General features: G+C 43.0%; 2 protein-coding genes across 41 annotated transcripts in view; both read left to right on the forward strand.

Annotated features, from left to right (window-relative positions):
• UCHL3 (ubiquitin C-terminal hydrolase L3) overlaps positions 1-10,214 on the forward strand; it is a 31,705-nt gene extending 21,491 nt beyond the window's left edge. For 2 of the 4 annotated variants that reach the window (XM_083610935.1, XM_083610936.1), the window contains 4 exons: positions 2,478-2,684; positions 7,081-7,156; positions 9,585-9,643; positions 9,996-10,214. In XM_083610935.1, coding sequence (XP_083467061.1) covers positions 2,478-2,684; positions 7,081-7,156; positions 9,585-9,643; positions 9,996-10,079 — 426 coding nt within the window. In that variant the 3' untranslated portion in view covers positions 10,080-10,214. The remainder of the gene's footprint in view (positions 1-2,477; positions 2,685-7,080; positions 7,157-9,584; positions 9,644-9,995) is intronic. The other 2 variants (XM_083610938.1, XM_083610937.1) reach the window with 1 other exon arrangement.
• Positions 10,215-15,297: 5,083 nt separating this feature from the next.
• Positions 15,298-26,672, forward strand: part of LMO7 (LIM domain 7) — a 154,879-nt gene continuing 143,504 nt past the window's right edge. For 23 of the 37 annotated variants that reach the window (XM_083610352.1, XM_083610374.1, XM_083610363.1 and 20 more), the window contains exons 1-2: positions 15,389-15,602; positions 15,794-15,910. In XM_083610352.1, the coding sequence (XP_083466478.1) occupies positions 15,833-15,910 (78 nt within the window). In that variant the 5' untranslated portion in view covers positions 15,389-15,602; positions 15,794-15,832. Of the gene's footprint in view, positions 15,603-15,791; positions 15,911-26,672 lie in introns of those variants that run through there. The other 14 variants (XM_083610366.1, XM_083610370.1, XM_083610379.1 and 11 more) reach the window with 9 other exon arrangements.

Here is a 26,672-nt window from a genome sequence, read left to right on the forward strand (position 1 = left end):
AGGCTGTCAGTGAAACTTTGCCGGTTCCAAAAAGACGAATGCGCAGTGAGCTGCCCATTAGAGTAGCCTTTTAATTTTAGGGCTCCCAAAGGACTTTAAGATGACAATAATTGTCTTTCCTGCATTCCACCATGGATTGCCCAATCCCCCTTGCTGCTGCTAAATTCACTGTATTCCTCTCCACTTGGCAGGTCGCAGGAGCAATGATTTACACGGGGGAAGGAGGTGTATAGGGATAAGTCTAGCATTCACACTCCCTTTAGCAATAGCTGTAGTATATAATCTTCCAGTACTCAAATTACAGTATTATTATTTTTTAATTGTGCGATTCCTTGACCAGATGGTAGTCTCCTTGTTCTTCAACAGCTGTGTGAAAAAAGCTGTGCTAGTGTCAGTAACTCCTGTCGGAGCTGGAATTGACTTGTGGACTCACCCTTTTGAGAGAGGAGGATAAACTTGAACCCTTCTCCTTGACACGCTTATTTTCTACATGCTTTATGGGGAAAGTATTCAAATATATAATCCCGTTCCCAGGTGACTTATATTTGTAGAACACAGGGAAAGCTCTACCGCTTGATCCTGCTTGCTATATAAACTGGCCTTTACTAAACTCAATTTTACTTATTTAAACAATCCATATACTGTTTAACTACAGTGTCTCCAAGCGGATTGCAAAGATGCAATACAAAAAAATAAAAACCAGTTAAAACTATAAAATTAAACTTCTGTTAAAATACCTGCCGAAATAATAATAATAATAACAAAAATCTGTAGGTGCCATTAAGTTCAGTAAGGAAGGCACCTGTCTGTCCTCAAGTGGAAGGGACTTCTATAAAACTGGGACCACAGAACTGGACAGCCATGGGGGAACCATTAACAGGGACTGCCCCCCAAAGACCTCCGTGATCAGGCAGGGCTATAACGGATTAGGTGACCCTCAAGGCATCTTCAGGGTCTTGTAAATTAATACAAGAACCTTCCTTGGAACCTGGCCTGGTAGGGTATGGGCTGCCTGTGCAAACCTTTGAGCACCAGAGGTACGTACTGGTGATCATCTGTCCCTATCAGCAGTCTAGCCACAGCTTTTTTCACCTGCTGTGATCAAGTCTTGAGGTTACCAGTGCATGGTTCCCTGTGGCCTTTTATCCCTGACCCAAGAACAGGTTTATTGACTGCAGCTGGTAAAAAGCATTCCTAGCCCCTGAGGCCACCTTGAGCTTCCAGTGACAAAGATGGACCCAGGAGCACCCCCAAAACTCCCAACCTGTTCTTTCAGGGGGATCGCAGCCCTATCCAGAACAGGTAACTGGTCAGTCTCCAGGACACGGGAACAACCAATTCACAGGACCTCTGTCTTCCCAGGGTTCAGGCCTGGCTTCCCTGCCCCCATTTGGAATCCCACCTTTTGTGATTTTCTCACTTAAAAACAAAAAAAGCAACTGATCCTTGAGCTTCTTTTATCAGGGAGACCAACTCTCACCAAGTATGCCCCAAGTAGCAGAGTCTGCAATTTTGCTGCTTGAAGGCTGCTAGTCTGCCTTTCCGGCCCTAGAGTGCCCATCTTATGAAGTGATGAACCACACTAGAGCTTTCTTATTTCTCTCCACCACCACCCCATGCCCTACCTACTGCCACATAACAGAATGATGGGAAGATAACAGTCCCACAAGAATTTATCACACGGTGCCTGAAATTGCATTTGCAGGTGGTTTAGATGAGCCTTGATGTTATGTAAGATTAAGAGCAGCACCAACACATTTGCCATGGAAAAAAGAACAGCACAGCAAACGGTTAGATCATAACAGCTCTTAGATAGCTTCAGTTAAATTTCTGTCCCTTCGTATGTGTGGGGCAGCTGTGGGGTCAGGTAGCTTCAGCTAATGCAAAATGCTACAGCTAGACTAGTGCTGGGAGCAAACTACTGTCAACACTTGACACCGGTGTTCAAAAGACCTGCATGGTTTCTCATCTGCTACTGTGCCAGGTTCAGGGTTTCTGTATTGGTGTCCAAAGCCCTGAACAACTTAGACGCAGGGTACCGCAATGAATGTCTTAACCTGTATGTCCTAGGCCAACCCCTTAGATAAACTGGGGGAGTGGTATTAGTGGTCCCCTACGAACCAGAAGCTTGAGTCACGTCAGTGGGGAGTAATATCTTCAGTGCTATGGGCCTCACTCTGTGGAACTCTCTCCCATTAGAAATCAGGCAGGCACCGTACCTGCAACGTTTCAGGCAGTCTTATTTCAGGAGACCTTTGCACCATGGACACAAGTTCTGTTTCGTTCTGCAATGTTTTAAGTTGTGTTTCTAAATGTTACTTACGGTGTGTTTTTAATTTTTTGTAAGCTGCTTTGAAACCCGGATGGGGTGAAAAGCGGGATATATTTTTAAAAATAACATGAGCAAAAACTGTACAGTGACCTCTAAAGCGGGTAAAGTTGTGTCTTCTTTTCTTTTCTTTTTAATATTTGTGTAGTCACCATCATCCTCACCACAGCCTGAGTTTAGCCACTGCAAAATGAAGGCTTCACCCTTGCGTCGCTCTGCTTCCTTGACCCTGATCAGATGCAATCATGTAGCCTCTGCAAAAGCCACAAGCCCTGTAAAGGCTACCAGTCCACCTGTCTCCCTCCAGCGCTGGCGGCCCACAATACCCCTATCATCTATTGGGCTCCATTCTTTTGTAAGTGTAGTCAATCTTCCATCTCTTCTCTGCGGCAGGCGCCCTCGACATTTAGGCTTCATGGCGGGACTCTTTGGCTCTGAATTCCCTTAGGGCTTTTTGCAGTAGACGAAGCATACTGTCTTAAATCCTCATCAGCAGACAAATAGCATTAGGAACGTCTACTTTCCCCCCAAAGATTTTTCCCATCTTCCATCTGGTTTCTCTTATCTCATTGGTGCTTCGTTGGGTCTGCTAATTCTTAGTTCTGTGGCAAATCTGCTCCTATCACATCTAATTGAAAGTCTCTCTGCTTTTTTCCAGGGCCCAGTGCTCTGTGTGCTTTGCAATACTCTCCAGCTCTTCCTGATCTAAATCTTTCATCAGAGATGTACAATATGGCTTAAATGTTGTATTGTCATCGCTGATTGTTTACATTTGCAGTAAATATATGTATATTCTGGTTAATTGTAAAAATCATCCAATATGATCTTGATCTTGGTTGATCTTGTTCCTTTCTTTTGTAAAAACAGGCATTTGAATTATACCAATGAACAAATATTTTTCTGCAACTTAAACAAGCGGTGCTTATCTTGTTTTCAAATTTCCCTTGTCTTTTTAATACTGTATTAAACTGCATTGTGTGTTCAAATTCTAATGTTTTTTACTTCTAGTTTGGGAGAGGCCTAGCTACCAGGAAGAGAGCCTGAACACTGTCTCTATGTGGTACTGACAACATGAATAGGTTTTTAAATTTCTATTTAGATGCTAACCTTTGGCTTAAAAAAGAGAGCTTATATAAGCATTGAAATTTTGTATAAATAAAGGTGATGGGTACTTATTGCTGTTACTTCCGTATTAAAAAATTAATATACAGACACTGATCTACATAAAACTAAAAATACCCTACTCTGGATAAATATGTTATGCTGTAACAGTTGGTTTGATGGAGAATGTAAAATACCTCATAACCAACTCAGTAGCAGACTTTTGGATAAGTTAAAAGAGCAGTGATCTGAACTGATTAAGATGTATTGTAAAGAGTAAACAAATATGGACCACATAGACTCTTCTTTTAAAATCATCAAAGAAGGCAGTTGTCAAGAGATATGCAATACTTTCAGAAATTGAATTAACCAGACCCAAATTCTCATAACAAGAAGTGGGATAAGGGAGTGCATCAATCTTACTCTTTCTATACAACAGAAACTCCTCTTTGGAACCGTGTGTAGACTACTAAGCGCTAACCAGAAGACAAACTTCTAAAAAATCAATATATCAGTGGCATCTTTCAGCTCAAAGATTAAGCAGGATATACAAGAGCAATAGCACTCCACAGCATCTTGACCAAACGAGATGGAGGCAGGAGGGAGAAGGATGTTCATTCATTGTGGAAACTCTTTTCCTTTGGCTGCATGCAAGTACCCATCCATGTAGTTTGTTGGAAAGCTTGCTAATTCTGTAAGACACTGAATACTTTAGCACCAGGAACATTTAACAATGGACAGTGAATGGTCTTCTGTGATCAGCTGGAAGCACAATTATAACTGACGGAGCTGTTTCCCCCACAATCCTGTCTTTGTTACATTTAAAGAGGTCCGCAGGAACCTGGGAACTCTTCAAACAGGGTTTGTGTTCTTTGCATCTACATGATGCAGCCATGGTGTGAATGAATCAATTTATTTCAGTCACTGGCCAGAGTACAGCCATGGTGTCACTCTGAAATGAAAAAGTGATCACCGCTACAGAAGTTTGTCTAGGTGCAATGTCAGTTTGAACACATCCACAACTTTTTTTGCATCTCTGTGCAAACTCATTGCCGTGAGTGAACACTTTGTGGAGGGGACAACAGGAGAGTCACAGGGAAGGCATGAGAATATAGTGGTTTGGAATTTGTCATTACGATTCTTAGGAATAACTGAGTGGGCAAGTGCCATCAGTTCTAGAGAAAATGGCTGCTATAGAAGCATTCATTGTCAAGTTAGAAACTGCTGTTCTTGCCCACACCGACACTAACTTCTGGAAAAGCTGGTAGAGCTATACGTTTCATCTTCACACAACTTTGAGGCCTGCTTTGTGTTAACGTATTTGTATACCTTTTTCTGAAAGTGACATGAATGTGGGACCGAAAATCTGTGACAATGAAAATTTAAGATCTGAAGGAGACCTGGAACTAAGAAATGCTTTTGAATGTCCTCTAAGACTAAAACTGATAGGGTCTAGAAGAAACCTCTGCAAGTCCCCAATGTGATACTTCATCAAAGGCACAAAGGTTACATGCCCCTGTGTAAGTAATACAGTGGTACCTCGGGTTACATATGCTTCAGGTTACGGACGCTTCAGGTTACAGACTCCACTAACCCAAAAATAGTACCTCGGGTTAAGAACTTTGCTTCAGGATGAGAACAGAAATCGTGTGGCGGCAGTGCAAGGCCCCATTAGCTAAAGTGGTGCTTCAGGTTAAGAACAGTTTCAGGTTAAGAATGGACCTCCGGAACGAATTAAGTACTTAACCCAAGGTACCACTGTACAGAGTTTGAGTGCTAAGTACACGGCAAACTGCTTTGAGTCTTGAGGCACAACTGACCCCAATATAATATTGACTTCTGGGGAAAACATCTTGAGACTATACTCCTGACAACATCCCCCTATTTTTCCACAGTGGAAGTCGCTACAATCTCAAAATTACAAGTTTGTTATAAGATTGGCAATTATAAGTGGCCATGGGTGAAAAGTCAGCCAGACCATGTTTCATATCCATGCTTTTTCCACTTAACATTCAAAGCAGGCGTGGACATATCAGTCACATAGATAGCAATCAGTGGGTCATGTGAGTTTTTCTGTGCATTTCCTGCACACTTTGTGCAACTTTGTAAGCCACTATCGCATCTCCCCTTTAGTTGTGTCTTCCTCCCCCACAAAAATAGAGTTGCAAACTATATATTTGCGCCTCTTTGCAGAAAAAGGTGTCCCATCTTTTGATTTTTTTATTCTCTTTTAACACTTTCACAACTCTTACACAAATCTTTCATCTCTACAGGGAGCTGCTGTTCCAATCTAGAAATGAATGTCTCTAGCCTGGACACTTGTGTTATTATATCTGCAAATGACACTGTCATAACATTACATTAGGTTTGTAGTGTTCTTAACGTGTGCCGTCGGCATGTTGTTGCAAAAGCTATGTACTAACCCAGAGTTTTTGGCACTGAAATGCTTCTTGCATCGGTGAGAACACTTGGAATACCTTTTGGCAGAAATGTGAGACTTCTAAAAAATGGAGTTAATTTTAACCAGCTTCTGGAGCTGTTGCCACGAAGAACAGTGTATTTTGGATGTCTGTTAGACCAATACTTCGTGCATAGGTGGAATTAAATTACCGTGATACATTTGCTTCAGTTGACTTTCTAAATTACACAGCCATTCTGCGTTTCTAATTCTTAAGCTGTCATACTGGCTATTTTGTTAAAATCAGATTATCATTATTCTATACCACCCTTCATCCAAAGATCACAGGGCAGTTTACAGTATAAAAACTTCATTTTAGCTTTTGTTTTGCACGGGGGCGGGGGCTGCAGTATAATGATCAATAGCATTTTGTAAACTGTGGCTGCAAATTGCCCAATAAATAGCCATGGTCAATTTTATTATTTGTTTAGAAATAATAATGCACCAAAGGGCTCACAAAAGTGCCTTACTAAAAATCTCACAATAAAAATAGCATTTTAAGTCTAGTATTGGGATCAGAAACTACATGGTTCCCTATGGTGCCAGGATTATTCAAGTACCGTTTCGTATCACCATCCTCTGTTTCTCCTGGTATTGTCCTGTGGCCATTGCCTGATAACCAGCCCAGCAAAACGGAAGCTGTGTTTTTGTTAGGAAAGGACCATTTCAGTATGAAATTATGTATACAGACTCAAAACAAGAGTTTACAGTGCAATCTTACGCCTTAGCTGTAGACCTCATTGTGTTCAGTGGGACTTGCATCTGTCAGGTGTGTATGAAAAGGAGAGGGCATACTTTTGTCTAGTGTGAAAATGTATATATTAGCCCAAATTTCAAGTGTGTGTATGTGTTAAAGTACATTTTTTTGTAGGTACAGTAGTGGCCAAAGTACCATCTTCATCCTCCATTCCTTTGAGACAGGTCTCTTCTCTCTCCAGTGCCAAAGTTCTCAAATGAGAGGTGCCAGAGGTCAAGCCTGGACAGAACCAAAACCAACCCTAGAAGCTGGTTCAGTCTTTAGGAACAATGTGCTTTTCTTTATTTAGAAGCCCATGTCTTTTATACTTCACATGTATTGTTCAAACCGGGTTCATAGGTTGAGCCCTGGCTCGGGTTAAGTTCTTCCCAAATAGGTAGAGCAAGAGTTTCAGCTCCTACTAATGACTTGCATGCATGTTGTATTCTCTCGCAGGCACCCAGTATAGATGAAAAAGTAGATCTTCACTTCATCGCATTAGTAAACATTGATGGCAATCTCTACGAGTTGGGTAAGAGCAATCCTTCTCTTTCAAAACGGATCATATTACCATCTACTTAATGCTTAATTTTTGATATTTTTACCTCGGGTGTATAGCCTGCCTGCCAAGAATGGATAGTGATTATAAGATCGTCCAGTAAAGAATTCTCGGTCAAGTAATTATGTTCTGCCTTTCGAGAACCACAGTTAAGAGGAATTGAAGAATATTGGAACAGCTACTTTTGAAAGGGGAAAGCTGTTAACCTGATGAGCAGGCCTCCGTTTTAGTTCATAACTTGTTTCTGATTTTTTAATGTATGAGTTGGTAATGGTTTTCCCCCCTACCTTGAATGTGCCATGGATTTAGAGTGACCTTTTGAAGATGTATGTTGTCTTCCATGAGCCTGTATAAAGTGAAGTCATAGGAAACTTGCAATTGCAAACCTTGCATGTGAAAAAGGCTGTGGATTCAGTCCCCAGAATATCTGATCGAACAATCTCTAGTAACAGGGTTAAGAGAGGCAGTTGCCTAAGACCTCAGAACTTCTAATACTCATTAGTACTGTGTCATTAGTATAACTTCTTTGATTTGAAACCATAGCACCAAAACTGTACACCCTAAGTTTCCTAAGATCTCCTCTTATTGCACTGTCCTTTTGTGCCTTATTTAGTCTGTTCAGATTGTTTGCTTTTTGAATTCTGGAAGACCACCTAAACACAAAACACTTACGCTTTGCCACAGAAAATATGCTCTTTATATTTATAGATAACAATTTACCAGAATAGACTAGGGAACAGGATAAAAAAAACTTAGCTTGCAAACTGTGTGTGGTCAGCTCTAGGTCTGTGGAACGCAACCAAGAATGTGCATTGCGGAACTGCCTCGTGGAGTGCTGCGTATATAGAAGTCAACCATTGCAGTAAACACATTGAAAATGTCTAAAGCGCATACCTCATATGAAAATAATTTAGGGATTTGTCCGTGATGGAATAAAAATAGCTACCAAACTAAATGAATTTACACAAGAAACTGAAAACTGGGAATGGAAGACAAAGCCTTTCCCGGCATATTTTATGGAAGCTGCGAAGTTGGCTTCATGAATTTGGCTGTCTATGTTGGATAGCTTTAAAAAGTAACTGCCATGGAGGATCAGCCTGTTACTATTAATCAAGTACCATATTTTTCGCTCCATAGGACACACTTTTCCCCCTCCAAAAATGAAGGGGAAATGTGTGTGCGTCCTATGGGGTGAATGCAGGCTTTCGCTGAAGCCTGGAGAGCGAGAGGGGTCGGTGCGCACCGACCCCTCTCGCTCTCCAGGCTTCAGGAAGCTCTGCGCAACCCTTGGGAGACCGGCGCGACTTCACGCCAGGCTCCCGAGGGTTGCGCAGAGCTGCCTGCACTCCCGGGCTTCCCGCAGCTCTGCGCAACCCTAGGGAGCCCGGCGCGAAGCCGCGCTGGGCTCCCGAGAGTTGCGCAGAGCTGCCTGCGCTCCCGGGCTTCTGGGGGCTGGGGTCGGGGGAAGCTCGGGCTTCCCCCGTGCCTGCCCTGTGCCTGGGGGGGGGAAATAATTTTTTTTTCTTTTATTCCCCCCCCCAAAAAAACTAGGTGTGTCCTATGGGGCGAAAAATACGGTAGTTAAATTGTGGCTCCATACTTAATGGCAGTGAATGTCTGAATTTCTAAAACCAAGCATAGAAGGGCCTTTGCCTTTGTGTCCTGTTTGAACTTGGAGGCATGTGTCTGGGCCCTAGTGGTGGCAATGGGAAGCTAGTCTACAGGGGATCTTGATTCATTTTATAGTAAGTTAGCATGAAAAACCCAGTAGCTTTCCATTTGTTTTGATCTGTGTACATAAAGGAAGAACTAGAACAATGCCCAACTCTGTCAGTGGAATTGGTATATGCTGTTAATGCATAGTCATTCACATTTTTGTTCCAACAAGCTTTTGCAGCTGGATGAATAGGTCTCTGCCGTAGTTCATAGAATCATGGAATTGTAGAGCTGGAAGAGACCCTAAAGATCATCTAGTCCAACCCCCTGCAATGCAGGAATTTGTAGTTATCCCAGATGTCCATTTTCTGTTGTTTCTAAACTTCCTGTTTTGTTTAGGGGTTTTTTTTTTGTACAGTTTTGTAACTTTTTTTAGCAGGGCTTATTGCATGTCATACATTGCCTTGGGACATATGTTGTGGAAGGTGATTAAATAATGATGATGATGATTTTAAACCTTGGCTACTTATACAAATTTAACTATAGTACTTAATTTTTCCTAGCCCTGTTATTTCATTGTACGTATAGTGGGGAAAATATCAAAGGATTAAATGACCTTAAAACTTATTTTATGGGATCACGTGAGGTGTAGTATTTGCCCCATGAGGAAGATTGCCGTGTCAAATTTACTACTTAATGTTTCTACAAAAATTCTTAATAATTTTCTTTCTGTGTTTTCCAACAGATGGACGGAAGCCTTTCCCAATAAACCATGGGCAATCTAGTGATGACACTTTTTTAGAGGTAGGAATATTGTTTCATATCAACAGACTTTGACACTTCTTATAGCAGAGCTGTTGTGGGTGGTATGAAGTATTTACTATGTTATTTTGTGAAACTGCTGTTGTAGAATATAGTACAAATTTAAATGAGCTTCAAATTGCCAGTAGTGCCAGAAGCTGGGCATACTGAATATTGTTTTCTGCTTCATATTATCTTTATGATCAGTCTTCTGATCAGTCAAAATTCCTGGTAAACAAATGCAGAACTGTTCTCACCATTCCTAATGTTAGTTAGGCAATGATTGATCAATTTCAGTTGTGTTTGTTTTGCAAAACGGATGACGCATCCTTATCCTTTCTTTCCTCTTAACTAGGATGCGGTAGAAGTATGCAAGAAATTCATGGAACGTGATCCAGATGAATTAAGGTTCAATGCAATTGCTTTAGCAGCTGCCTAAATTATTCTTGCACCAGGACAGAAACTGCCTAATGTATTGTAACAGAATAATGCTTTTGCCATAAATCAATGATCCAGTTTTTGATACCATGAAAATAACATGTTGATGTGGATTAAACTTCAAATTTGTCCTTTATCTCATGTAGCCTGTTTCTTCTAGAGTATTTTGAATGATTGCATGAATGCATTCCAGGAGAGCAGCTGTGTTGGTAGCACAACATAATGAAAAGCGCCATAGACCTAGTTCACAGGTTTTGTGTTTTTTTTACTGGGCACAAGCAATCCTGATTATCCTCATACATAGCACAGCAAAATTCATCTGATGCTGTCTAATTTGGCTACCTTGGATGTGGCCCATAGCAGTTTCTCTGATTGCAGCAGCCAGAGAAAGCTTCACCACTATAAAGGAAATTGCTGCAGGGACAATGCAGTTCTCAACATGAATGTGCAACAAAAGAAAGGTCAAGACGACTCCTGTTTGCAGAGCAACTGATCTGGTCTTACGGGTTATTGCATGGACTTTTGGTAAGCAGTTGCCAACTTTGTGAGATGCTGTTAAGGGAGCAGTCCTGTACACAAGAAGCTCATATATGTTAATCCAGTGTAAAGTTACACCAGATCCAAACCCCATTCACGAGCAAGGCTACTTGCTCTCAGCTGAGCTGGCCCAAATCTGTCAGGGAAAAACAAGTGCTTGAAAGCGTTTGACTTCCCCCACACTTTCTGTATTCTGGGATTGCTCTTAACTGCAGTAGGCCTTAGAACTGACTCTGTGGAAACAGACCGTATTAATAACATATGCCATACACCTCTGAAATGAGCACAGGTTTTTATGGCAAATGACACTAATAACATGGGCTAGAGCAGGCTTCCTTAACCACGGCCCTCCAGATGTTTTGAGACTACAATTCCCACCACCCCAACCACTGGGATCATGGGAGTTGTAGGCCAAAAACATCTGGAGGGATGAGGTTGAGGAAGCCTGGGCTAGAGCTATCCCTGCCAATGAGGAATATTAATCTCTGACCAATTCATTAATATTACTACTCTTTGTATACCTCTTCTCCTCCCTCCCCCCCCCAATTGACTTTTCATCTTAATCCTGGTGCATCAAGATTAATAAGAGGATACAGCCTTTCTGAAGTTTTTTATCTGCTATGATGACACTGTATTAAATAGCCAGCTACTGGACTGAAAAAGAAGAAGAACATCATTATTGTCTTGTGTCTTAATAAAGTCACTGACTTTCATTTATATGCTTGTGATTAGCTCTTACTTGCTTTTGTAACATTTGTTACAGAAATCAAGCTACTTGGTTCATAATTCCCCTGAGTTTTCCACTGAAGATAAGGAACCACGTTCTTAAGAGATGGCTGCAAGCCTTGGGGGGGGGGGGGCGGAATCATTCACAGCCATGCTAACTATTCTTTTCCAACTAACTAACGCATATTCTTTTCCAACTAAGATTCAGGATCATTGAAGATGTCATCAGCTCCCTGGTTTTGAATTCATTCAGATGGTCCAACTATTCAACAGACTTCATCACTAGCCTGACCTGTGGCCTTGCCCATCCTTACTTTTGTCAGTGTTGCTAAATGTCTCGTTAAAAGGGTTTTATTTTCCTTGCAGAGACTTGAAGCAAAGCAGGCACTGAGCGGTTAATTGAGCTATGGACTGTGCATATGTCTGTGAGCATGTGTGTGCTTCTAGCACGCTTGTGAAAACCTCTAATGGTTAGCTTCCTTTTTCTGTTTGAGCTAGCACTGCTGAGCTTTGGGTTCAGGATGACTTGATCACTTGAATCCCGACAAGGAAAAATGAGAATAAACTTTTTGAAGGTTCCCCTGTAGAATACTGTAATTGGAAACACCTGCCTGTTTCTAACATCTGCTTATTTGTGCTAGCTGTATTTGTGCCTGTAATGTAAGTTCTCCATGAGCCCCGTTCTTGGAGTGATAAGTGCCTGCAAAAATCCTGCAAAAATGCCTGCAAAAATGCATGCACATGCCTTGTGAAATAAGTCATTGCTGCATATAGGAACAAATGATGGAAACCAAAGGATGTTTGAGAAAACTGTTCCTGTACTGTGCAACAGGTAAAGAGGAGGAGGGCCTTACTAGAAGCAAACAGGTTAATCTAGTCCATCTTATGATGCCTGCCTTCCATAGGTTAATACAGGTTGCTGCCTCTTGGCTTGGCCTTCCCTTCAACTATTGCTGCCTCTTCTAGGTTATGCCACCTGTATCTCAAGCCTACTCTCATCATTTTTTTATGGGCTCCGGGAACAGCATCACAGTGAGAAGTAGGAGGAAAGTAACGAGTAGAATTAAAGCCATCATAGTGGTTGTGTCTCAAAGGTAGGGCGCAAGGCTTGTTACCAAGCCATTGTGGAATACAGCTCATGGCTGTACTACAGGTCTGAGCTTCTAGATTACCCCCCAACTTTAAATATGTAGAGGATTGCACTGTTGTTTTTTAAAAAAACAAACTCGGAGTTGGGCTGTTAACTATTATTTGTATCTAAGGGGAAAGGAACTGTTAAGAGGTGACAGAGTAGTAACTTTTTTCCCTTTTTTTTTTTGCACAGAAACAAACCCAACAGGAATTTACAAGGGCTCAATTTCAAAATACAAAAAACCCTCCCTTTTATAAATGCTTCTGTGTCCTGGTCCTCTTGCTACTGGAGAGTTCTGTATGGAAAAACAACTGCCTGGAATGTAGGATGCTTTGGCTAAGATGTGCTATCAAGTTAGAAGAGTAGATAGCTGAGATTGTCAGTCTCCCATTATATTCTCTCCCCCTTGCCCTGCCCCTGTAACCTCCAGCTGACCTAGTGACTAGAGGAAAATGAAAGTTTGAATGTCCCTTCCAAATGAGCATATATGGCATTCAGAACAATTTTGGAATGGAGGCGTTTGGGTTTTTTTGTTTTGTTTTTTAAATAGTAACTAATAAAATGAATTGTTTCAATTTGCTACAGAACAAATGACCCCTGTGATAAACAGCACTTGCTGGTGATTAAGTAAATTCTCCAAAAGGAGAACTTACTGGATCACAGCAGTCTTTCCACAACACATTTGCTCTATGGAAGGCAATTAAAGAGTTCTTGTAATACCCGAGTTCAGACAAAACAGGGATGTCCCTTCAACATACTTTGCTAAACACAAGCTGTAAAAGAATGAAAATTTATGGTAACTGCAACTACCTTATATTATTTGATAGCAATTGAGATAGAATGTTGGAGTGCCTAAAATAACATTTTACATTAGTATGAAGTATCCAGGCATTTAGATTTTTTTGTTGCAATTGCTTCCAGGAGGAATTCAATTTTTAAAAAAGCGGGGGGGGGGGGTGTCATGTTTTATTTGTTCTTACTGGGTTCAAGTAGTGAGGGGATGGAAGCTTTACAATTGATTTTTCTACGTATTTTCAAAAGCTGATATGCATCGCCTTGGAATATCAGTGGAATTAATTTATTCCTGTTTATACATTGCTTACCTCTAAGCTTAAATATGTGAAAGATACATACGGTTGGAGAAATGCAGAGGACATATACATTGGCTCAGTAACAACTGAAACATTGGAGTCTACATCTTTGAATGGGCTCATCAGAAGATACTGTGAATCTCTCCTCTGACATCTGCCCTTGTTGGACTTTCCAAGGCAACAAAAGCTGTGATTGATACAGACACAGTAAACAGAATGCCTTCCGTTCCCCGACGTGACTGCCACAAAGGCCTGCATTCTTACATGCAGGGACAAAAACCTCAATCCCTTGGTTTATATTGGTGTTGGAATAAAAGTAAGCCCTGCCTTGTCTCACGGAAGTATGATAAGGACGATGATATACTGTGTTCAGTTCCAATAAGGAAGCTGCGTTTATGGGAGCAGTACTGGTCCAAAGTTTACAACAACACAATTATAGCTTCCCTGCCCGCTACCATCCCTAAACTTCCAGAAACTTCTAGAACTATTACTATTCTTTATTGAATTTGTGTATCACCTTTCATCCAAACAGCACAGGGTTTTTCACCATGGAAACATAACAAATGAAAACACAAAAACACACAATAACATGTGCGAAACAAGCCAATAACCCCTCTCACCACAGACACATTTAAATGGCAATGGAATGTTAATCAGCCAAAGGTCTAGCTGATGAGGAACATTTTTGCCTGGCATCTAAAATATATACAATGAAGGTGCCAGGTGAACCTCTCTGGAGGTTCCCCACAAATGGGGAGCCAATGCAAAAAAAAAGAAAGGGGGGGCTGTTCTCATGTTGCCACCCTTCGGATGTCTCATGGAAGGAGGCACACAAAGATGGGCCTCAGAATATGATCTTAGGGTCTGTGATGGTTTATAACGGCAGAGGCAGTCCTTGACATATTGTGGTCCTAAGCTGTTTTAAGGCTTTATAGTCAAAACCAGCACTTGGAATTGTGCCTGGCAGCTAATTTTAAAAAAAGTTTTGGAAAATATATTGAATTTGCCATAAGCTCACCATTGCCATCTAGTGTGACAAAGCATACAGAAAAAACAAGAAAAGTTAAAAACAATTATTTTTCATAACTTAAAACTCATTTGCTTGTTTCATTGACTTCCTCACACCTCCCCTTCTTGTATTCCCATTTAACTAATCAAATCAGCAAATCCTTACCCTCTTTCATTCATCTTATATATATAATTTAACATTTTATAACTCAGTATTTTCATCCATTATCAATTCATTTTTCCATATTCTTAAAGCATTACAGCTGGAAACCACTTAATTTCTATCCAACATCATTCTAACATTCATTAATTTTGCAACATTTCTGTAGGTAGTCTTTAAATTTCTTCCAATCTTCTTCCACCGCCTCTTCTCCCTGGTCCCGGATTCTGCCAGTCATTTCTGCCAGTCCCATATAATCCATCACCTTCATCTGCCATTCTTCCAAAGTGGGTAAATCTTGTGTCTTCCAATACTTTGCAGTAAGTATTCTTGCTGCTGTTGTAGCGTACATAAAAAAAGTTCTGTCCTTCTTTAGCACCAATTGGCCGACTATGCCCAGAAGAAAGGCCAAGGTTTTACCTTTAAAAGTTTCAAAAACCCTGCAATGAGGCTCTCTCCAGGCGCCGTGCTGCTTTTTCGCAGGGAGGGGGCGCCGCCGCCCAACGCGCCGCGCTTCCCTTCCTTAAGGCGAGACCGAGGAGGTCCTCGGAGCGCGGCTGCCGTTGCCTTACCTGCCGCCAGGTGGGAGTCGCGCCTCCGTCCCCCGGGGAAGTTGGCCAAAGTTTGCCCGCGGCTGCTGGCTGGAGCGCCGGCCGGAGGTAGGTGGTGGAGGAGGAGGAGGAGTGGGGCGGGCGCGCCTTTCCTAGCGGGACGCCGCCGAGAGAGCGAGCGGGCAAAGGGGCTGCCGTGGCGGCGAAAGTGCGCCTGAGGGGTCTCCGCTTCCGAGGCGCCGCAGCGCCAGAGCCGGGCGTCTGTGGAGAGGGAAAGGGCGCGTCGCGGCGGCGACTGAGCCCCTCGCTTCTCGCTGAGGTAACGGTGAGGGGGTGACGACGCCCCTCCCCAAACTTTGCCCCCTTTTTTTCTTCCTGTGTGGGGCGGGGGAGGCTGTGAGGGCGGCGACTTGGCGACGCCTCCCGAGCGGCGTCCGTCCCCGCGTTTCCCTCGGCGGCCGGGCGCTTCTGACAAGCCTTCTCCCCCTGCTTCTTCTTCTTCTTCCTCAGCTCGGGAGTCCCGCCGCGCCTTCCTCTCTCTTGCCGGCCATGGAGAGCAGAGAGGATGCCGAGGGCGCCGGCAGCGGGGGCGAGGGCGCCTTTGCCGAAGCTCGCCGCTGGGTGGAGGTAAGAGAGCCGCGCGCGCGGGGGGGGGGGGTCCCTGCTGCGCCCCGCAGGTAGAAAAGCGGGGCAATGGGAAGGGGGGGACACACTTGTTTTTTGTCGTGAGCATTTATAAGTATTGCCCTTTAAAAGCAACATGAAGGTTGCCTCTCCCTCTCTTTCTCCCCGTCCTCCTCCTTGCCCTGGCATTGCCCACACTTCTTCTCCAGACAGGCGGTATTTTCAAATGGGGAGGTGGGTGGAAGAGAGAACGGGACGGGGAAATGGCCTGTAGCAAAATGCAAAGTGAATCACACTCCAGATTTACCTTTTGGGTCCATAAAACAAAAGTTATTGGTTCAACTTTAAAAAAAAATAATAAGTTTTTTTTGGGTGTGTGTGCTGCAAACAGGTACGCTTCTCCTCTCTCCTTTCCATTCAGAAGTCTCGGAAAGTTTTGTAGCCGGGCAAAAGCCAGTGTGATTCTTCCGAAACAAAATTTGCCTGTACTGCATACCCCTGAGTACCCCCAGGGGGGAAAAAGCACTGCTCCTTGCAGGGATTTGGGTGTAGCATTTAACTTGCAAAAGGTGGAGTGGCTGGCGGGCCGGTTGGCCATGCAACCTTCCTGCAAGCGCCTGGCACCAATTCCAGATGTGCCTGGTGGAGATTTGAGGAGGTAAAGGTATCTTTGCTTGGCTACTCCCTGTCCTTTCATGCCTTGTTAAATAACAGGGTGGGGACGGCCCCTTTAACTACTGTCTTGCTTGGAAAACACACTCTAGGTAGGGTGTGGTATGATATGGGTAAAATTGAAGGGAGATGGGGTGTGGGCCTTACGGCTATCAGGAAGGGCCACCCAACTTTTTCTCCTCTAATATGAGCACTAGTTTCAGAGGTGCACCTAGGTGTTGGTTATGCTGGCCTCCCAAGGGTGCAGGCCCAGTTTCCAAAATTGCACCTTCTCCACTTTGGCTTGGAGTGAGCTCATCCGCCCAGCTGTTCTCTCCCTGGGGTGCTCCTTCGCTGCCCTGGGCAACCAGGTGAGGCACACAGGCTCATCTGGGCACCTTGGCAGAGAGTGCAAGGGACGGAGGCGTGCTGATACAGCTCCTTGTCAAAAGAGCCTGGGTATGGCTCTGACTAGTTTTTTTTTTTTTTGTCATTTGAGAGTTCAGCCACAGGTTCTTGGGTGGAGCCTTTGCTCAAATTAAGCAGAGATTTTGTGGAAATTTTGATGGGGTTGATGCGGTGTTCATTAGCTCACTTGGAAATAAGGCCCACTGGATTTTGTAGGAATAACTTCAGAGTATGTATGCCAAGTTGGAGTTGCTTTTGTGTTGCAATTGCTGGATCCCCTGTTATTTAGGCATATCCTTTTTAATGTACAGGAAAGTTTCTTGTTACAGGATATTTAGGTTCTGTAGAATAGGCGTTTGAACCTGTAGCACCCCCACCCCCCAGCTGTTGTTGGACCACAGCTTTCATTATCCCTATCGGCTACGCCGGCTGTGGCTGATGGGAGTTGTAGTCTGTCAGCAACAACTAGAGGGGCATGGCTTTCTTGCTCTAGAACGTTGTTTCCCATACTTGGGTCTCCAGCTGTTTTTGGACTACAATTCCCATCATCCCCTGACCACTGGTCCTGCTAACTAGGGATGGTGGGAGTTGTATTCTAAAAAACAGTTGGAGACCCAAGTATGGGAAACACTGCTCTAGAACAAACAACTTCCTAAGAGGTCTTGCAGTCCATGGAAGCCAGATTCCCACAACAAATTTCTTAGCCTTTAAGGTACTAGAAGATGACTTGTTGGAACATACAGTGCAACTCATGCATGTCCTTTTACACTTTGGTGAATTTCATTCGGTATTCATTATTTTCCACATGGCAACTTCAGGAAAACAGTGCCTTCAGTGAAAGTTTGGTTTAGAAACTCAGGCATTTCTTGGCCTTGATAAGCAGACTGCTGTTATTGGGAGTTGCTCATTAAGAATGCAGGGAATGAAGAATCCTGCTCAGGTGCAGATGGTTAAGTTAGATGGCCTTCAGATCTGGTTTAACTTTCCCCTTAAATGTTCTCAAATGAACAACGGGATTTGGGAGGGTGCATTCCTTTCCACTTAGCAAAGCATATATTAAATTTTGTGGCAGGGATTGGATCTGTGTGCTGTTCTTAAGGGGGCAATTCAGTTGTCAACCTGAACTAATGTAGTCTTGCCAAGGACAATGGAATTGCACTTGTGGGAGAAGTTTGACAGCCGATTCCGGAAAAGAGCCTAACTTATGCTTGGAACTCAAGTAGTTGAAAGAGATGATGCTCTATAAAGTTAACAAGGTATCTTGGTGGCTCAGTTCAGCAGAAGCCAACTGCAAAGCACTTCTGAACATCTCCGATAGTAGCAGGCACCTGTGCACTTTCAGAAAGCGACACTTAAGTTCTGCTGTAAAACTATTCACAGTTCTCAAATAAAATTATTTGCAACTCCAGGAATTTCTGTACACACTTTACTAGGTTTCTAAAAGGGAGGGGAAAGGGAAACACTTCCCCCCTTGCCCCCCTTCTTCTGTTTCAGGAAATGAATAAACTGGAATTTTAAGTGTATTCCCATGGCTTGTCCTGTTTCGGGTAGTAGAATTTCTCAGCAAGTAGACTCTGAGCCTACAGGTTTATGGCACCTATGTGGGAAATGTGAAGACTGGGCTTACATGCACAGCAGGTGTGCAGAGAGTAACTGTAGTGTTAATTACAATTGACTTTATAACAAGTGAGAGTGGAGCTACAAGTTAGAAAGTAAATATGGGGCTCATGATCCCCTGCTTGCCCCATAGCACTAAAATGGAATTGAGATGGGCACTATCAGGGAGAATCATACTTCTGCCCTGAATTGCTTTCACACTCTTGAAACAGATTTTTAAACTTTCTTATTTGCAACCATAGTGTTTGAAAAAGGAATATTGCTCCACAAAGGACCCACAAATAATGGGTCGATAAGATAATTGATATTTTCTTTACCCTCAAGGAGTTTGTGTACTATTTTAGGATATGGGAGGATTTTTCCTTTGATGGATATCTATTAATAACTGGGACTTTCCCCTTTTCCCCTGGAACTAATCAAAAAACAACCCAGCAATTTAGGCTGCAATCTGAACCTCACTTACCAACGAGTAAGCTCAATTGAATTCAATAGGACTTTCTTCTGAGTAGGCTGGTTAGGATTGCATCCTTATTTGTTGACATTTGTAGAAGAGTAGACACCTGTTTGTTGCAGCTAGTCTGTTTCTGCTTTCTTCGTGATGCACATTAAAATTTAGTATAATCACAGTCTGGTCTTCTCTTATGTATGCTCTGTGATTTAAGTTAGGAGGTGAATTTAGCCACAGATAGTTTTAATCTTCGGGAGAGTACCTGGATAACTTGGGCTCTGGCATTGTATTTGGGGCATGATGTCAAGTGCAATGCTTTCCCTTAATTTGATTATGGAGACACCACAGAAGCTACAGCCAACCAGAGTGAAGAATCTATTAGCGCCCCCCACCACCCATTTTATGGAGAAATGGGACCTTGCAATTCTTGAAGGGAAGCATAACAAGTAAGAAGTAGTGATTAACTCTTGCAATTAACTCCTGCTGGTTCTACTTGCCAAGTAAAGACATTTGCCTTGCCCCATTTCTTACCTTTGCAGACTGTTTCTTTTTTAATCAGTAAATGAGATTCCACCTTAGAGGTATCCTCAATACAGCTGCTAAATGAATTTCTTGTACTTATTTATTATTATTATTTCCTTAAATTTGTATGCCGCCTTTCATCCGTAAATCTGGGGGTGGTTCACAACGTAACATGATAAAAAATGCAAAATGCATAATAATAACAAGAACAAAAACAAAGCAAACCAATAGCCCCCCTCCCACAGACACATTTAAAAGGGTGTAGGGTGTTCTAATTGAGTGACTCAAATAATTTTCAGTTATTAGATGCAAGAATTCAGGGTCGTACCAAGGTTCCATCAAGCCAGACATCTTGTTTCTGACAGTAGCCAGTCAAATGTCTCAGTTTTTTAAATGGGCCAACTGGAATTTCAAATGTGGCAAAACAGTAGATTTTATATACTGTATAGGAATTGTGATGCTAGCCATTCTGTTTTGGAGCCAAAAAATCTTTTATTTTTATACAGCCCCACCAAATGTCTGCTTTGCATTGCCCACACCTCGAGTATTTATCTTGATACCCGTTTTCAACTCAAAGGCGTATGTGCAAGATGATATCCTTGACACTGATAAAAGTGCACTTTAAGAATATAAATGCAACCACAAGTTGTATTGCTTGTTAACATATGGTAGCAATAGCACTCTCAGTAGTCCCTCTTTGTTGCCAGTAACACGCAGGTGGGAACAGCAATAAAATTCTAAATGTGAAATGGTGAAATACAAATTTGTATGTGTGTTTTCGAACTAAGTATAGGGAGAGCTTCCACAGTGAAGAGTAGTAAACATGCTTAATTCAAACATTACAATAGTTAAAATGCAATGATGATACGATTTCAGATAGGGGATGTACACTGCAGACTATCCCCTAGGACCTGAAGTATTTTTCTTAGAAAAGATGTAGCTAATATGTTAAAGAGATATGGGTTTTCTTTCATTTAAGATGTGGCTTTTGAGAAGACAAAAAGGGTATGATTCTGATGAGGGGTCCCGTATGTTCTACACTATTCATACAGGGTGTTTGGATGAGTGAGCTTTTTTCCTTAAGGAACAGGTAGCACAACTTGTACATCTCTTTGTCTGAAGCTGAAGTCCTATGCACACATGTTTGGAAGAGTCCAGTGGGTTCCCTGGTATGCTTGCTTCTAAGCAGACAGTTGCTGGAGAAAGGAAAGTAAAGGCATTTGCCTTAGTGTCTTGCTTTTGAGCTGCATCTTGCTGGCTGTTGTCAGACTAGATGGATCTTGACCTGATCCAGCCAGCCGATTCTTGTATTGTTAATGGTATGTTGTTCATAAAGCATCATAAAAACCATGTGTTAGAAATTGCAGCCCTTACGAAGCCCTGACGTAAGTTAGGAAATGCATCCTAAAGGTATATTAGATCACTGTGATTAGGAAGCAAGGACGATAGTTTTGGATGTTTCTCTGCATATTTAGAAATGCCATCCAGGAAACCTTCCTTATTTGTCAATTTGCATCCTATTTCTTTTGCATTCCACTTCTTTGTGTGAGATGGGGCCTCTGGTGGGATATTTTTGGAAGGCAATGTCAGGTTACCAGAGAGGCGGGCAGGTCATCAGACAGTGAAGACAAAACAGAGACCTAGTCTGCAGCTGTCTAAAGATTTGCTGTCAAGACCTGGGTCCCAAAGGATTGCTGATAAGAAGCAAGTTCTTGGGTGTCATTGTTTGGAGGAGGCAGGTAAATGCACCAAAACGGGAAAGCGGTTTCCTTGGTAATACAGGGTGGGAATGCCACAGACCCAAAATACAGAGAAGTGGGGGCAACAGGCTGTAGAAATACAGTGGGCTTTCGCACTGAAATTGGCTGCTGTTTGATAGGCAGATGTGTGATGTTAAGGTTGTAGAATGGCAGGAATCTCCAAGGGCCAAAGCAGGTGTCATGTGGGGGACTGATGAACAGAATGTCTTTCAGGTTGTTAAAAAATGAACAAAAAACTTCAAAGCACTGTGATGGGGTACAATTCAGGTAAGGGTCATAGTGCTGTATGCTATTAATCCTTCTTCTCATTACAGTGGTACCTCGGGTTACATATGCTTCAGGTTACATACGCTTCAGGTTACAGACTCTGCTAACCCAGAAATAGTGCTTCAGGTTAAGAACTTTGCTTCAGGATGAGAACAGAAATCGTGCTCTGGCGGCAGCAGGAGGCCCCATTAGCTAAAGTGGTGCTTCAGGTTAAGAACAGTTTCAGGTTAAGTACGGACCTCCAGAACGAATTAAGTACTTAACCCGAGGTACCAGTGTACTATCTTCCTTCTATAAATCCCACAATCTTCCCAGTGGAAGGAAATCTACAGTTTACTTTGTTTTTCCCTGTGGGGCAAATAGCAGTTTCTGAAGGTGATGCTTTCAGGTGGGAAAGAAGGTTAATTTCACCACCTCACTCTCCCACTTCTGATGTGCAGTGGGTTCCTTCTGCGGCTGCTTTTAAAAAGGTGGGAGGAATGTTGGATAGCTTGTTCATGGGCCTCCTGAATGTACCTAGTTTGTCCCCAAGGAGTTTGATACACAACTTCAATGCGAATGAAAAAAACCTACAGTGGTCAACATACACATTCAGTTTGGAATGGATGTCCTGTTTCCTGTCCCACAGTAACAACATTCCAACATGCTAAAAATAGTTCAGCAGTGACTATTTTTTTTCTTCATGTTGTGTATGAAGACTTCTTAAGTCTGGAGGCATGTGCACCTGGATTCAAGTCCAGCAGCTGCAATTTGTTAAGAGAGCAGGGAAAGGCATCCGTTTTCACCTGCTTTTGCTGCTGACATATTGTGGGAGTTGTGTTATAAGTGATGGAAAGGAAATATTCCATCTCTGACACTAAGATCGCAAAATAATTGGCTAACCTAATATAAAAAATCATTTAAAAACAACGATATTTGTTCCTGAGAAGATTGCAAAGGACACCCACTGGACATTGGTCTGCGTCTCAAGAACGTTGCACACCTAGGGCTCATACACAACTCCATTTGTCCCTCTGCTTTTCCTCAGGGAAAAGCTTCTCTTTACTCCTGAATTGGAGCCAACCTCAGTTGGGTTTTCCACGCATTGATGTTTGCTCCAGTTCTGCAGTAAAGAGGTTTTTCCAGGGAAAGCGGAGGGGCAAACAGAAAGCCAAGCAGAAAAGCTCTCTGACCTGTGTTTTCTAGACAGAAGTGTGGGTGAGCCCCCCCAAACTGAAAACACTTCAGCTTTTTCTAGTGGTTTTTAGCTATGCACATACTTCCTTGTAGCCTCAGCACAGCACAAAAGTTTGAGAGCAAGATGGAGTGGAAACAGGGCTAACTTTAAACTAGTACAACAAGCTACGCCAAAGTAACTTCTGGTTATTTGAGTTTCCACTGCCGCATCAAGTGAAGAAAGTAAAGGCAAGCTTTGGTTTTGTTTAGAGATTGCAATTGTTTTAATAAAGAAAATCCAGATAGCATGTACTGGAAACTTAAGGTGAGCCGGGAGGCTTAGATGTTTTGTGTAGGTAATCCAGTTTGCCATAAAGATTCTTCTAGATGAGTTGGGTAGTGCAAGTCTTGGATGTAAGCCACGAGATGGGTAGCATCACCATTGCCTTCTTAAACAGCACTGATTGATCCTTTACCAAGGTATTTGAGAGGTGTGGAGAAAACCTCCTACATGGTGAGCTTAACAAAAAATATTTGAAGAAAAAATGGGGGGGGAATCATTCCTCATATGTTTATTTAGATGTTTAGAGTGACAAAATGTGAGGTATAAATCAGTGGTCTGTTTTCAAAGTGTCTTATTTTATTTCATAAAATTTATATACCTCTTGTTTGTAAAAACAACCCTCAAAACCAGGGGTCAGCAAACTTTTTCAGCAGGGGGCCAGTTCACTGTCCCTCAGACCTTGTGGGGGGCCAGACTATATTGGGGGGGGGGAAATGAATGAATTCCTATGCCCTACAAATAACTCAGAGATGCATTTCAAATAAAAGCACACATTCTACTCATGTAAAAACTCCAGGCAGGGCCCACAAATAACCCAGAGATGCATTTCAAATAAAAGCACACATTTTACTCATGTAAAAACATGCTGATTCCCGGACCGTCCGCGGGCCAGATTTAGAAGGCAGTTGGGCTGGATCCGGCCCCTGGGCCTTAGTTTGCCTACCCATGCTCAAAACGATTTACAAACCACTGTGACTAGTTAATTATCCATGTTCATAATGAAAAGAAGAGGCACTACATATGTTGCAAATAGTTACCAATGAGCCAGACAACCACGTGAAAAGATTTACTGGCAGTTTTAATTATTTTTTAAAAAATAATTTTTACAAAACGGGCTCATGGACATGGTTGATGAGAGATTCAGTGGAAAGAAAAAACAACTCAAAAAGCTAAGTACAATTTATTCTATTAGCAAATGACATTTTGGACTCAATATGGTTCTTCAAAAATATATTTGGTGTGCAGCAGTTTTGGGGGGGGGGGCGGAATTAATTGATGCTTCCTTAGCCATTGTGGTCAAGAGCTCTTGTTCGGGGGTACTTTCACTGAGCATCAGGTGCTTCAGATTTGGCCTTCCATTAACAGCAAGGATGCGGGTGGCACTGTGGTCTAAACCACTGAGCCTAGGGCTTGCCGATCGGAGGGTCCACGGTTCAAATCCCTGTGACGGGGTGAGCTCCCGTTGCTCGGTCCCTGCTCCTGCCAACCTAACAGTTCGAAAGCACGCCAGTGCAAGTAGATAAATAGGTACAGCTCTGGAGGGAAGGTAAACAGCGTTTCTGTGCGCTGCTCTGGTTCACCAGAAGCGGCTTAGTCATGCTGGCCACATGACCCGGAAGCTGTATGCCGGCTCCCTCGGTCAATAAAGTGAGATGAACACCGCAACCCCAGAGTCGTCCGTGACTGGGCCTAATGGTCAGGGGTCCCTTTACCTTTAAGTTTTTATTCTCCAGGATAAAGAGATGCTTCGCTTTAGTTAAACTAGGATTCCTCTGAATCCTGCCTCTAAGGAACAGGACCAAATTTTCTCTCGCAGCTGTAGGTTAGGGAATATGTAGCTGCTGGAAGTATTAGAACCTCAAATTTGCTTTCTTGCTGGGCTTTTTTTGTTTTGTTTTGTTTTTTGGTAATATTTCTGGCCATGTCCAGACCGCTGGATGTTGCTCTTTCTTTTATTTTTTATTTTTTAGTCTGCATAGAGTAGTGTTAGGGACGCGGGTGGCGCTGTGGGTAAAACCTCAGCGCCTAGGACTTGCCGATCGTATGGTCGGCGGTTCAAATCCCCGCGGCGGGGTGAGCTCCCGTCGTTCGGTCCCAGCTCCTGCCCACCTAGCAGTTCGAAAGCACTCTTAAGTGCAAGTAGATAAATGGGTACCGCTTTATAGCTGGAAGGTAAACGGCGTTTCCGTGTGCTGCGCTCGTGCTGGCTCGCCAGAGCAGCTTCGTCACGCTGGACACGTGACCCGGAAGTGTCTCTGGACAGCGCTGGCCCCCGGCCTCTTAAGTGAGATGGGCGCACAACCCTAGAGTCAGACACGACTGGCCCGTACGGGCAGGGGTACCTTTACCTTTACTTTAGAGTAGTGTTGGTGCTGCAGTGAGTGTGGCTGGTGGTGACCTCTGGCAAGTTTCAATGCACATGGTTGGGGTGCTGCATGTGACTTGATGGGTCTTCATTTGTGCAGGACTATCCCAGATGGACTATGGCTTCCTATTTGGCACAGCAAAAATACTTTCATCTTCTGGAGTTCATGTGAAGCATTGACTAAATTCTTCAACTTAAAGAAGAGCCCAAGATATTGGAACAAAGTTGTCCCCTGGCAGCAATTGCAGCTGCGTTAATAGCCCTGGTTAGAAGCTCATTCCCAAGGCAAATAAGAGCCCATTGTAAAGTAGTAAATATTGATGAGCAACTGCTCGAAATTCTTAGCATTGCTTCAGAGTGCGTTCCAAGCATTATGGAGCTGGAAAAGAAGCAAACAACTTGGACTGTCCCAGTCTGGCGAAAATGCATGTTGAGCAAACAGCATGCCCAGCTTATTCATTAGGAAAATGCCCTTGTGACCTGCTTTTTAAAAATCAACTGAGGTCTGAATAGTCAAATGATCTGAAAAACCACAGACGACATTTGATGGATGCTTGGTCACCAGGAATGTTGGACTTCCATGTGATATTCAAGGCTGGCTGTCCTTCATGATTTGCATTTTGGATGTTTCTTTCCCTGAATTTGTGGCCGGCTAAGATTCATATAAATGTGTGCTTCCCCTGCAGAGGCATTTGCTTCGAAATGTTAGTGGTGCTTAGCTTCCCGAAGCTCTAAAATAATAATACTGCCTTTAATTTTGCATGCTAGTAGACATATGTCACATTTGCATTGTGTGAAGGTGGGTGATGGAGGCATGGGACGTTTCCCCCACCGACAGCTTAGATTATGTCTGTGGCTGATCCTGATGTCTAGCAGTTTAGAAGAAGAAGAAAAGATTCATTTCCACAGGTTCTTATTTTAGAGAAGATAATTTTGCTGCTGTTGCTAGGAAACGAACCCAAAGCAATCTGGTGTGCAGGAAAAAACGAAAGCCTTGTAAATTGTCATCGCTGAAGGAGCAATCCTATAGCAAGCTCTGCTGGCAAGAGCAGAGTTTGGATCCATCTGAGGACCCTGGCACAGCTGGACTGCACCAGCTTAACTCTTTTATCCTCAGCTCAGCTGAAGATATGCCAATGTTTCTCTGCTGAGCCAGGAACCAGGTGGCTGAACCTCTCTTAATAGGTGTAAGCCCTGAAAAGGGGGTATGATGGTGGGGGCAGGTCCATGAGGGGGGGCGCTTAGGATCCGGTCCAAGCCTGGTTAGTTTGGTCACATGACTGGGCAACTCAACGAAAGTTGAGCTGGCAAATAGAGTGGTGAACCTCAAAGACTTATCAGTAAACCCACTCATGAATGGAGTTTGGATCTGGATACTGATGGTGGCTTACTTATGCTGGACTTGCTTCATGCAAGCTTCTTGTGTATAGGATGGCTGCTCTAAAAGTGTATTTCCTAATCACTGGAAGGAGCAAGTGTTGCATCAGACCAGTGGTAGAGATCTCAGC

Source organism: Podarcis filfolensis, assembly GCF_964270895.1.
Source record: "Podarcis filfolensis genome assembly, chromosome: 4".
NCBI lineage: Eukaryota > Metazoa > Chordata > Lepidosauria > Squamata > Lacertidae > Podarcis > Podarcis filfolensis.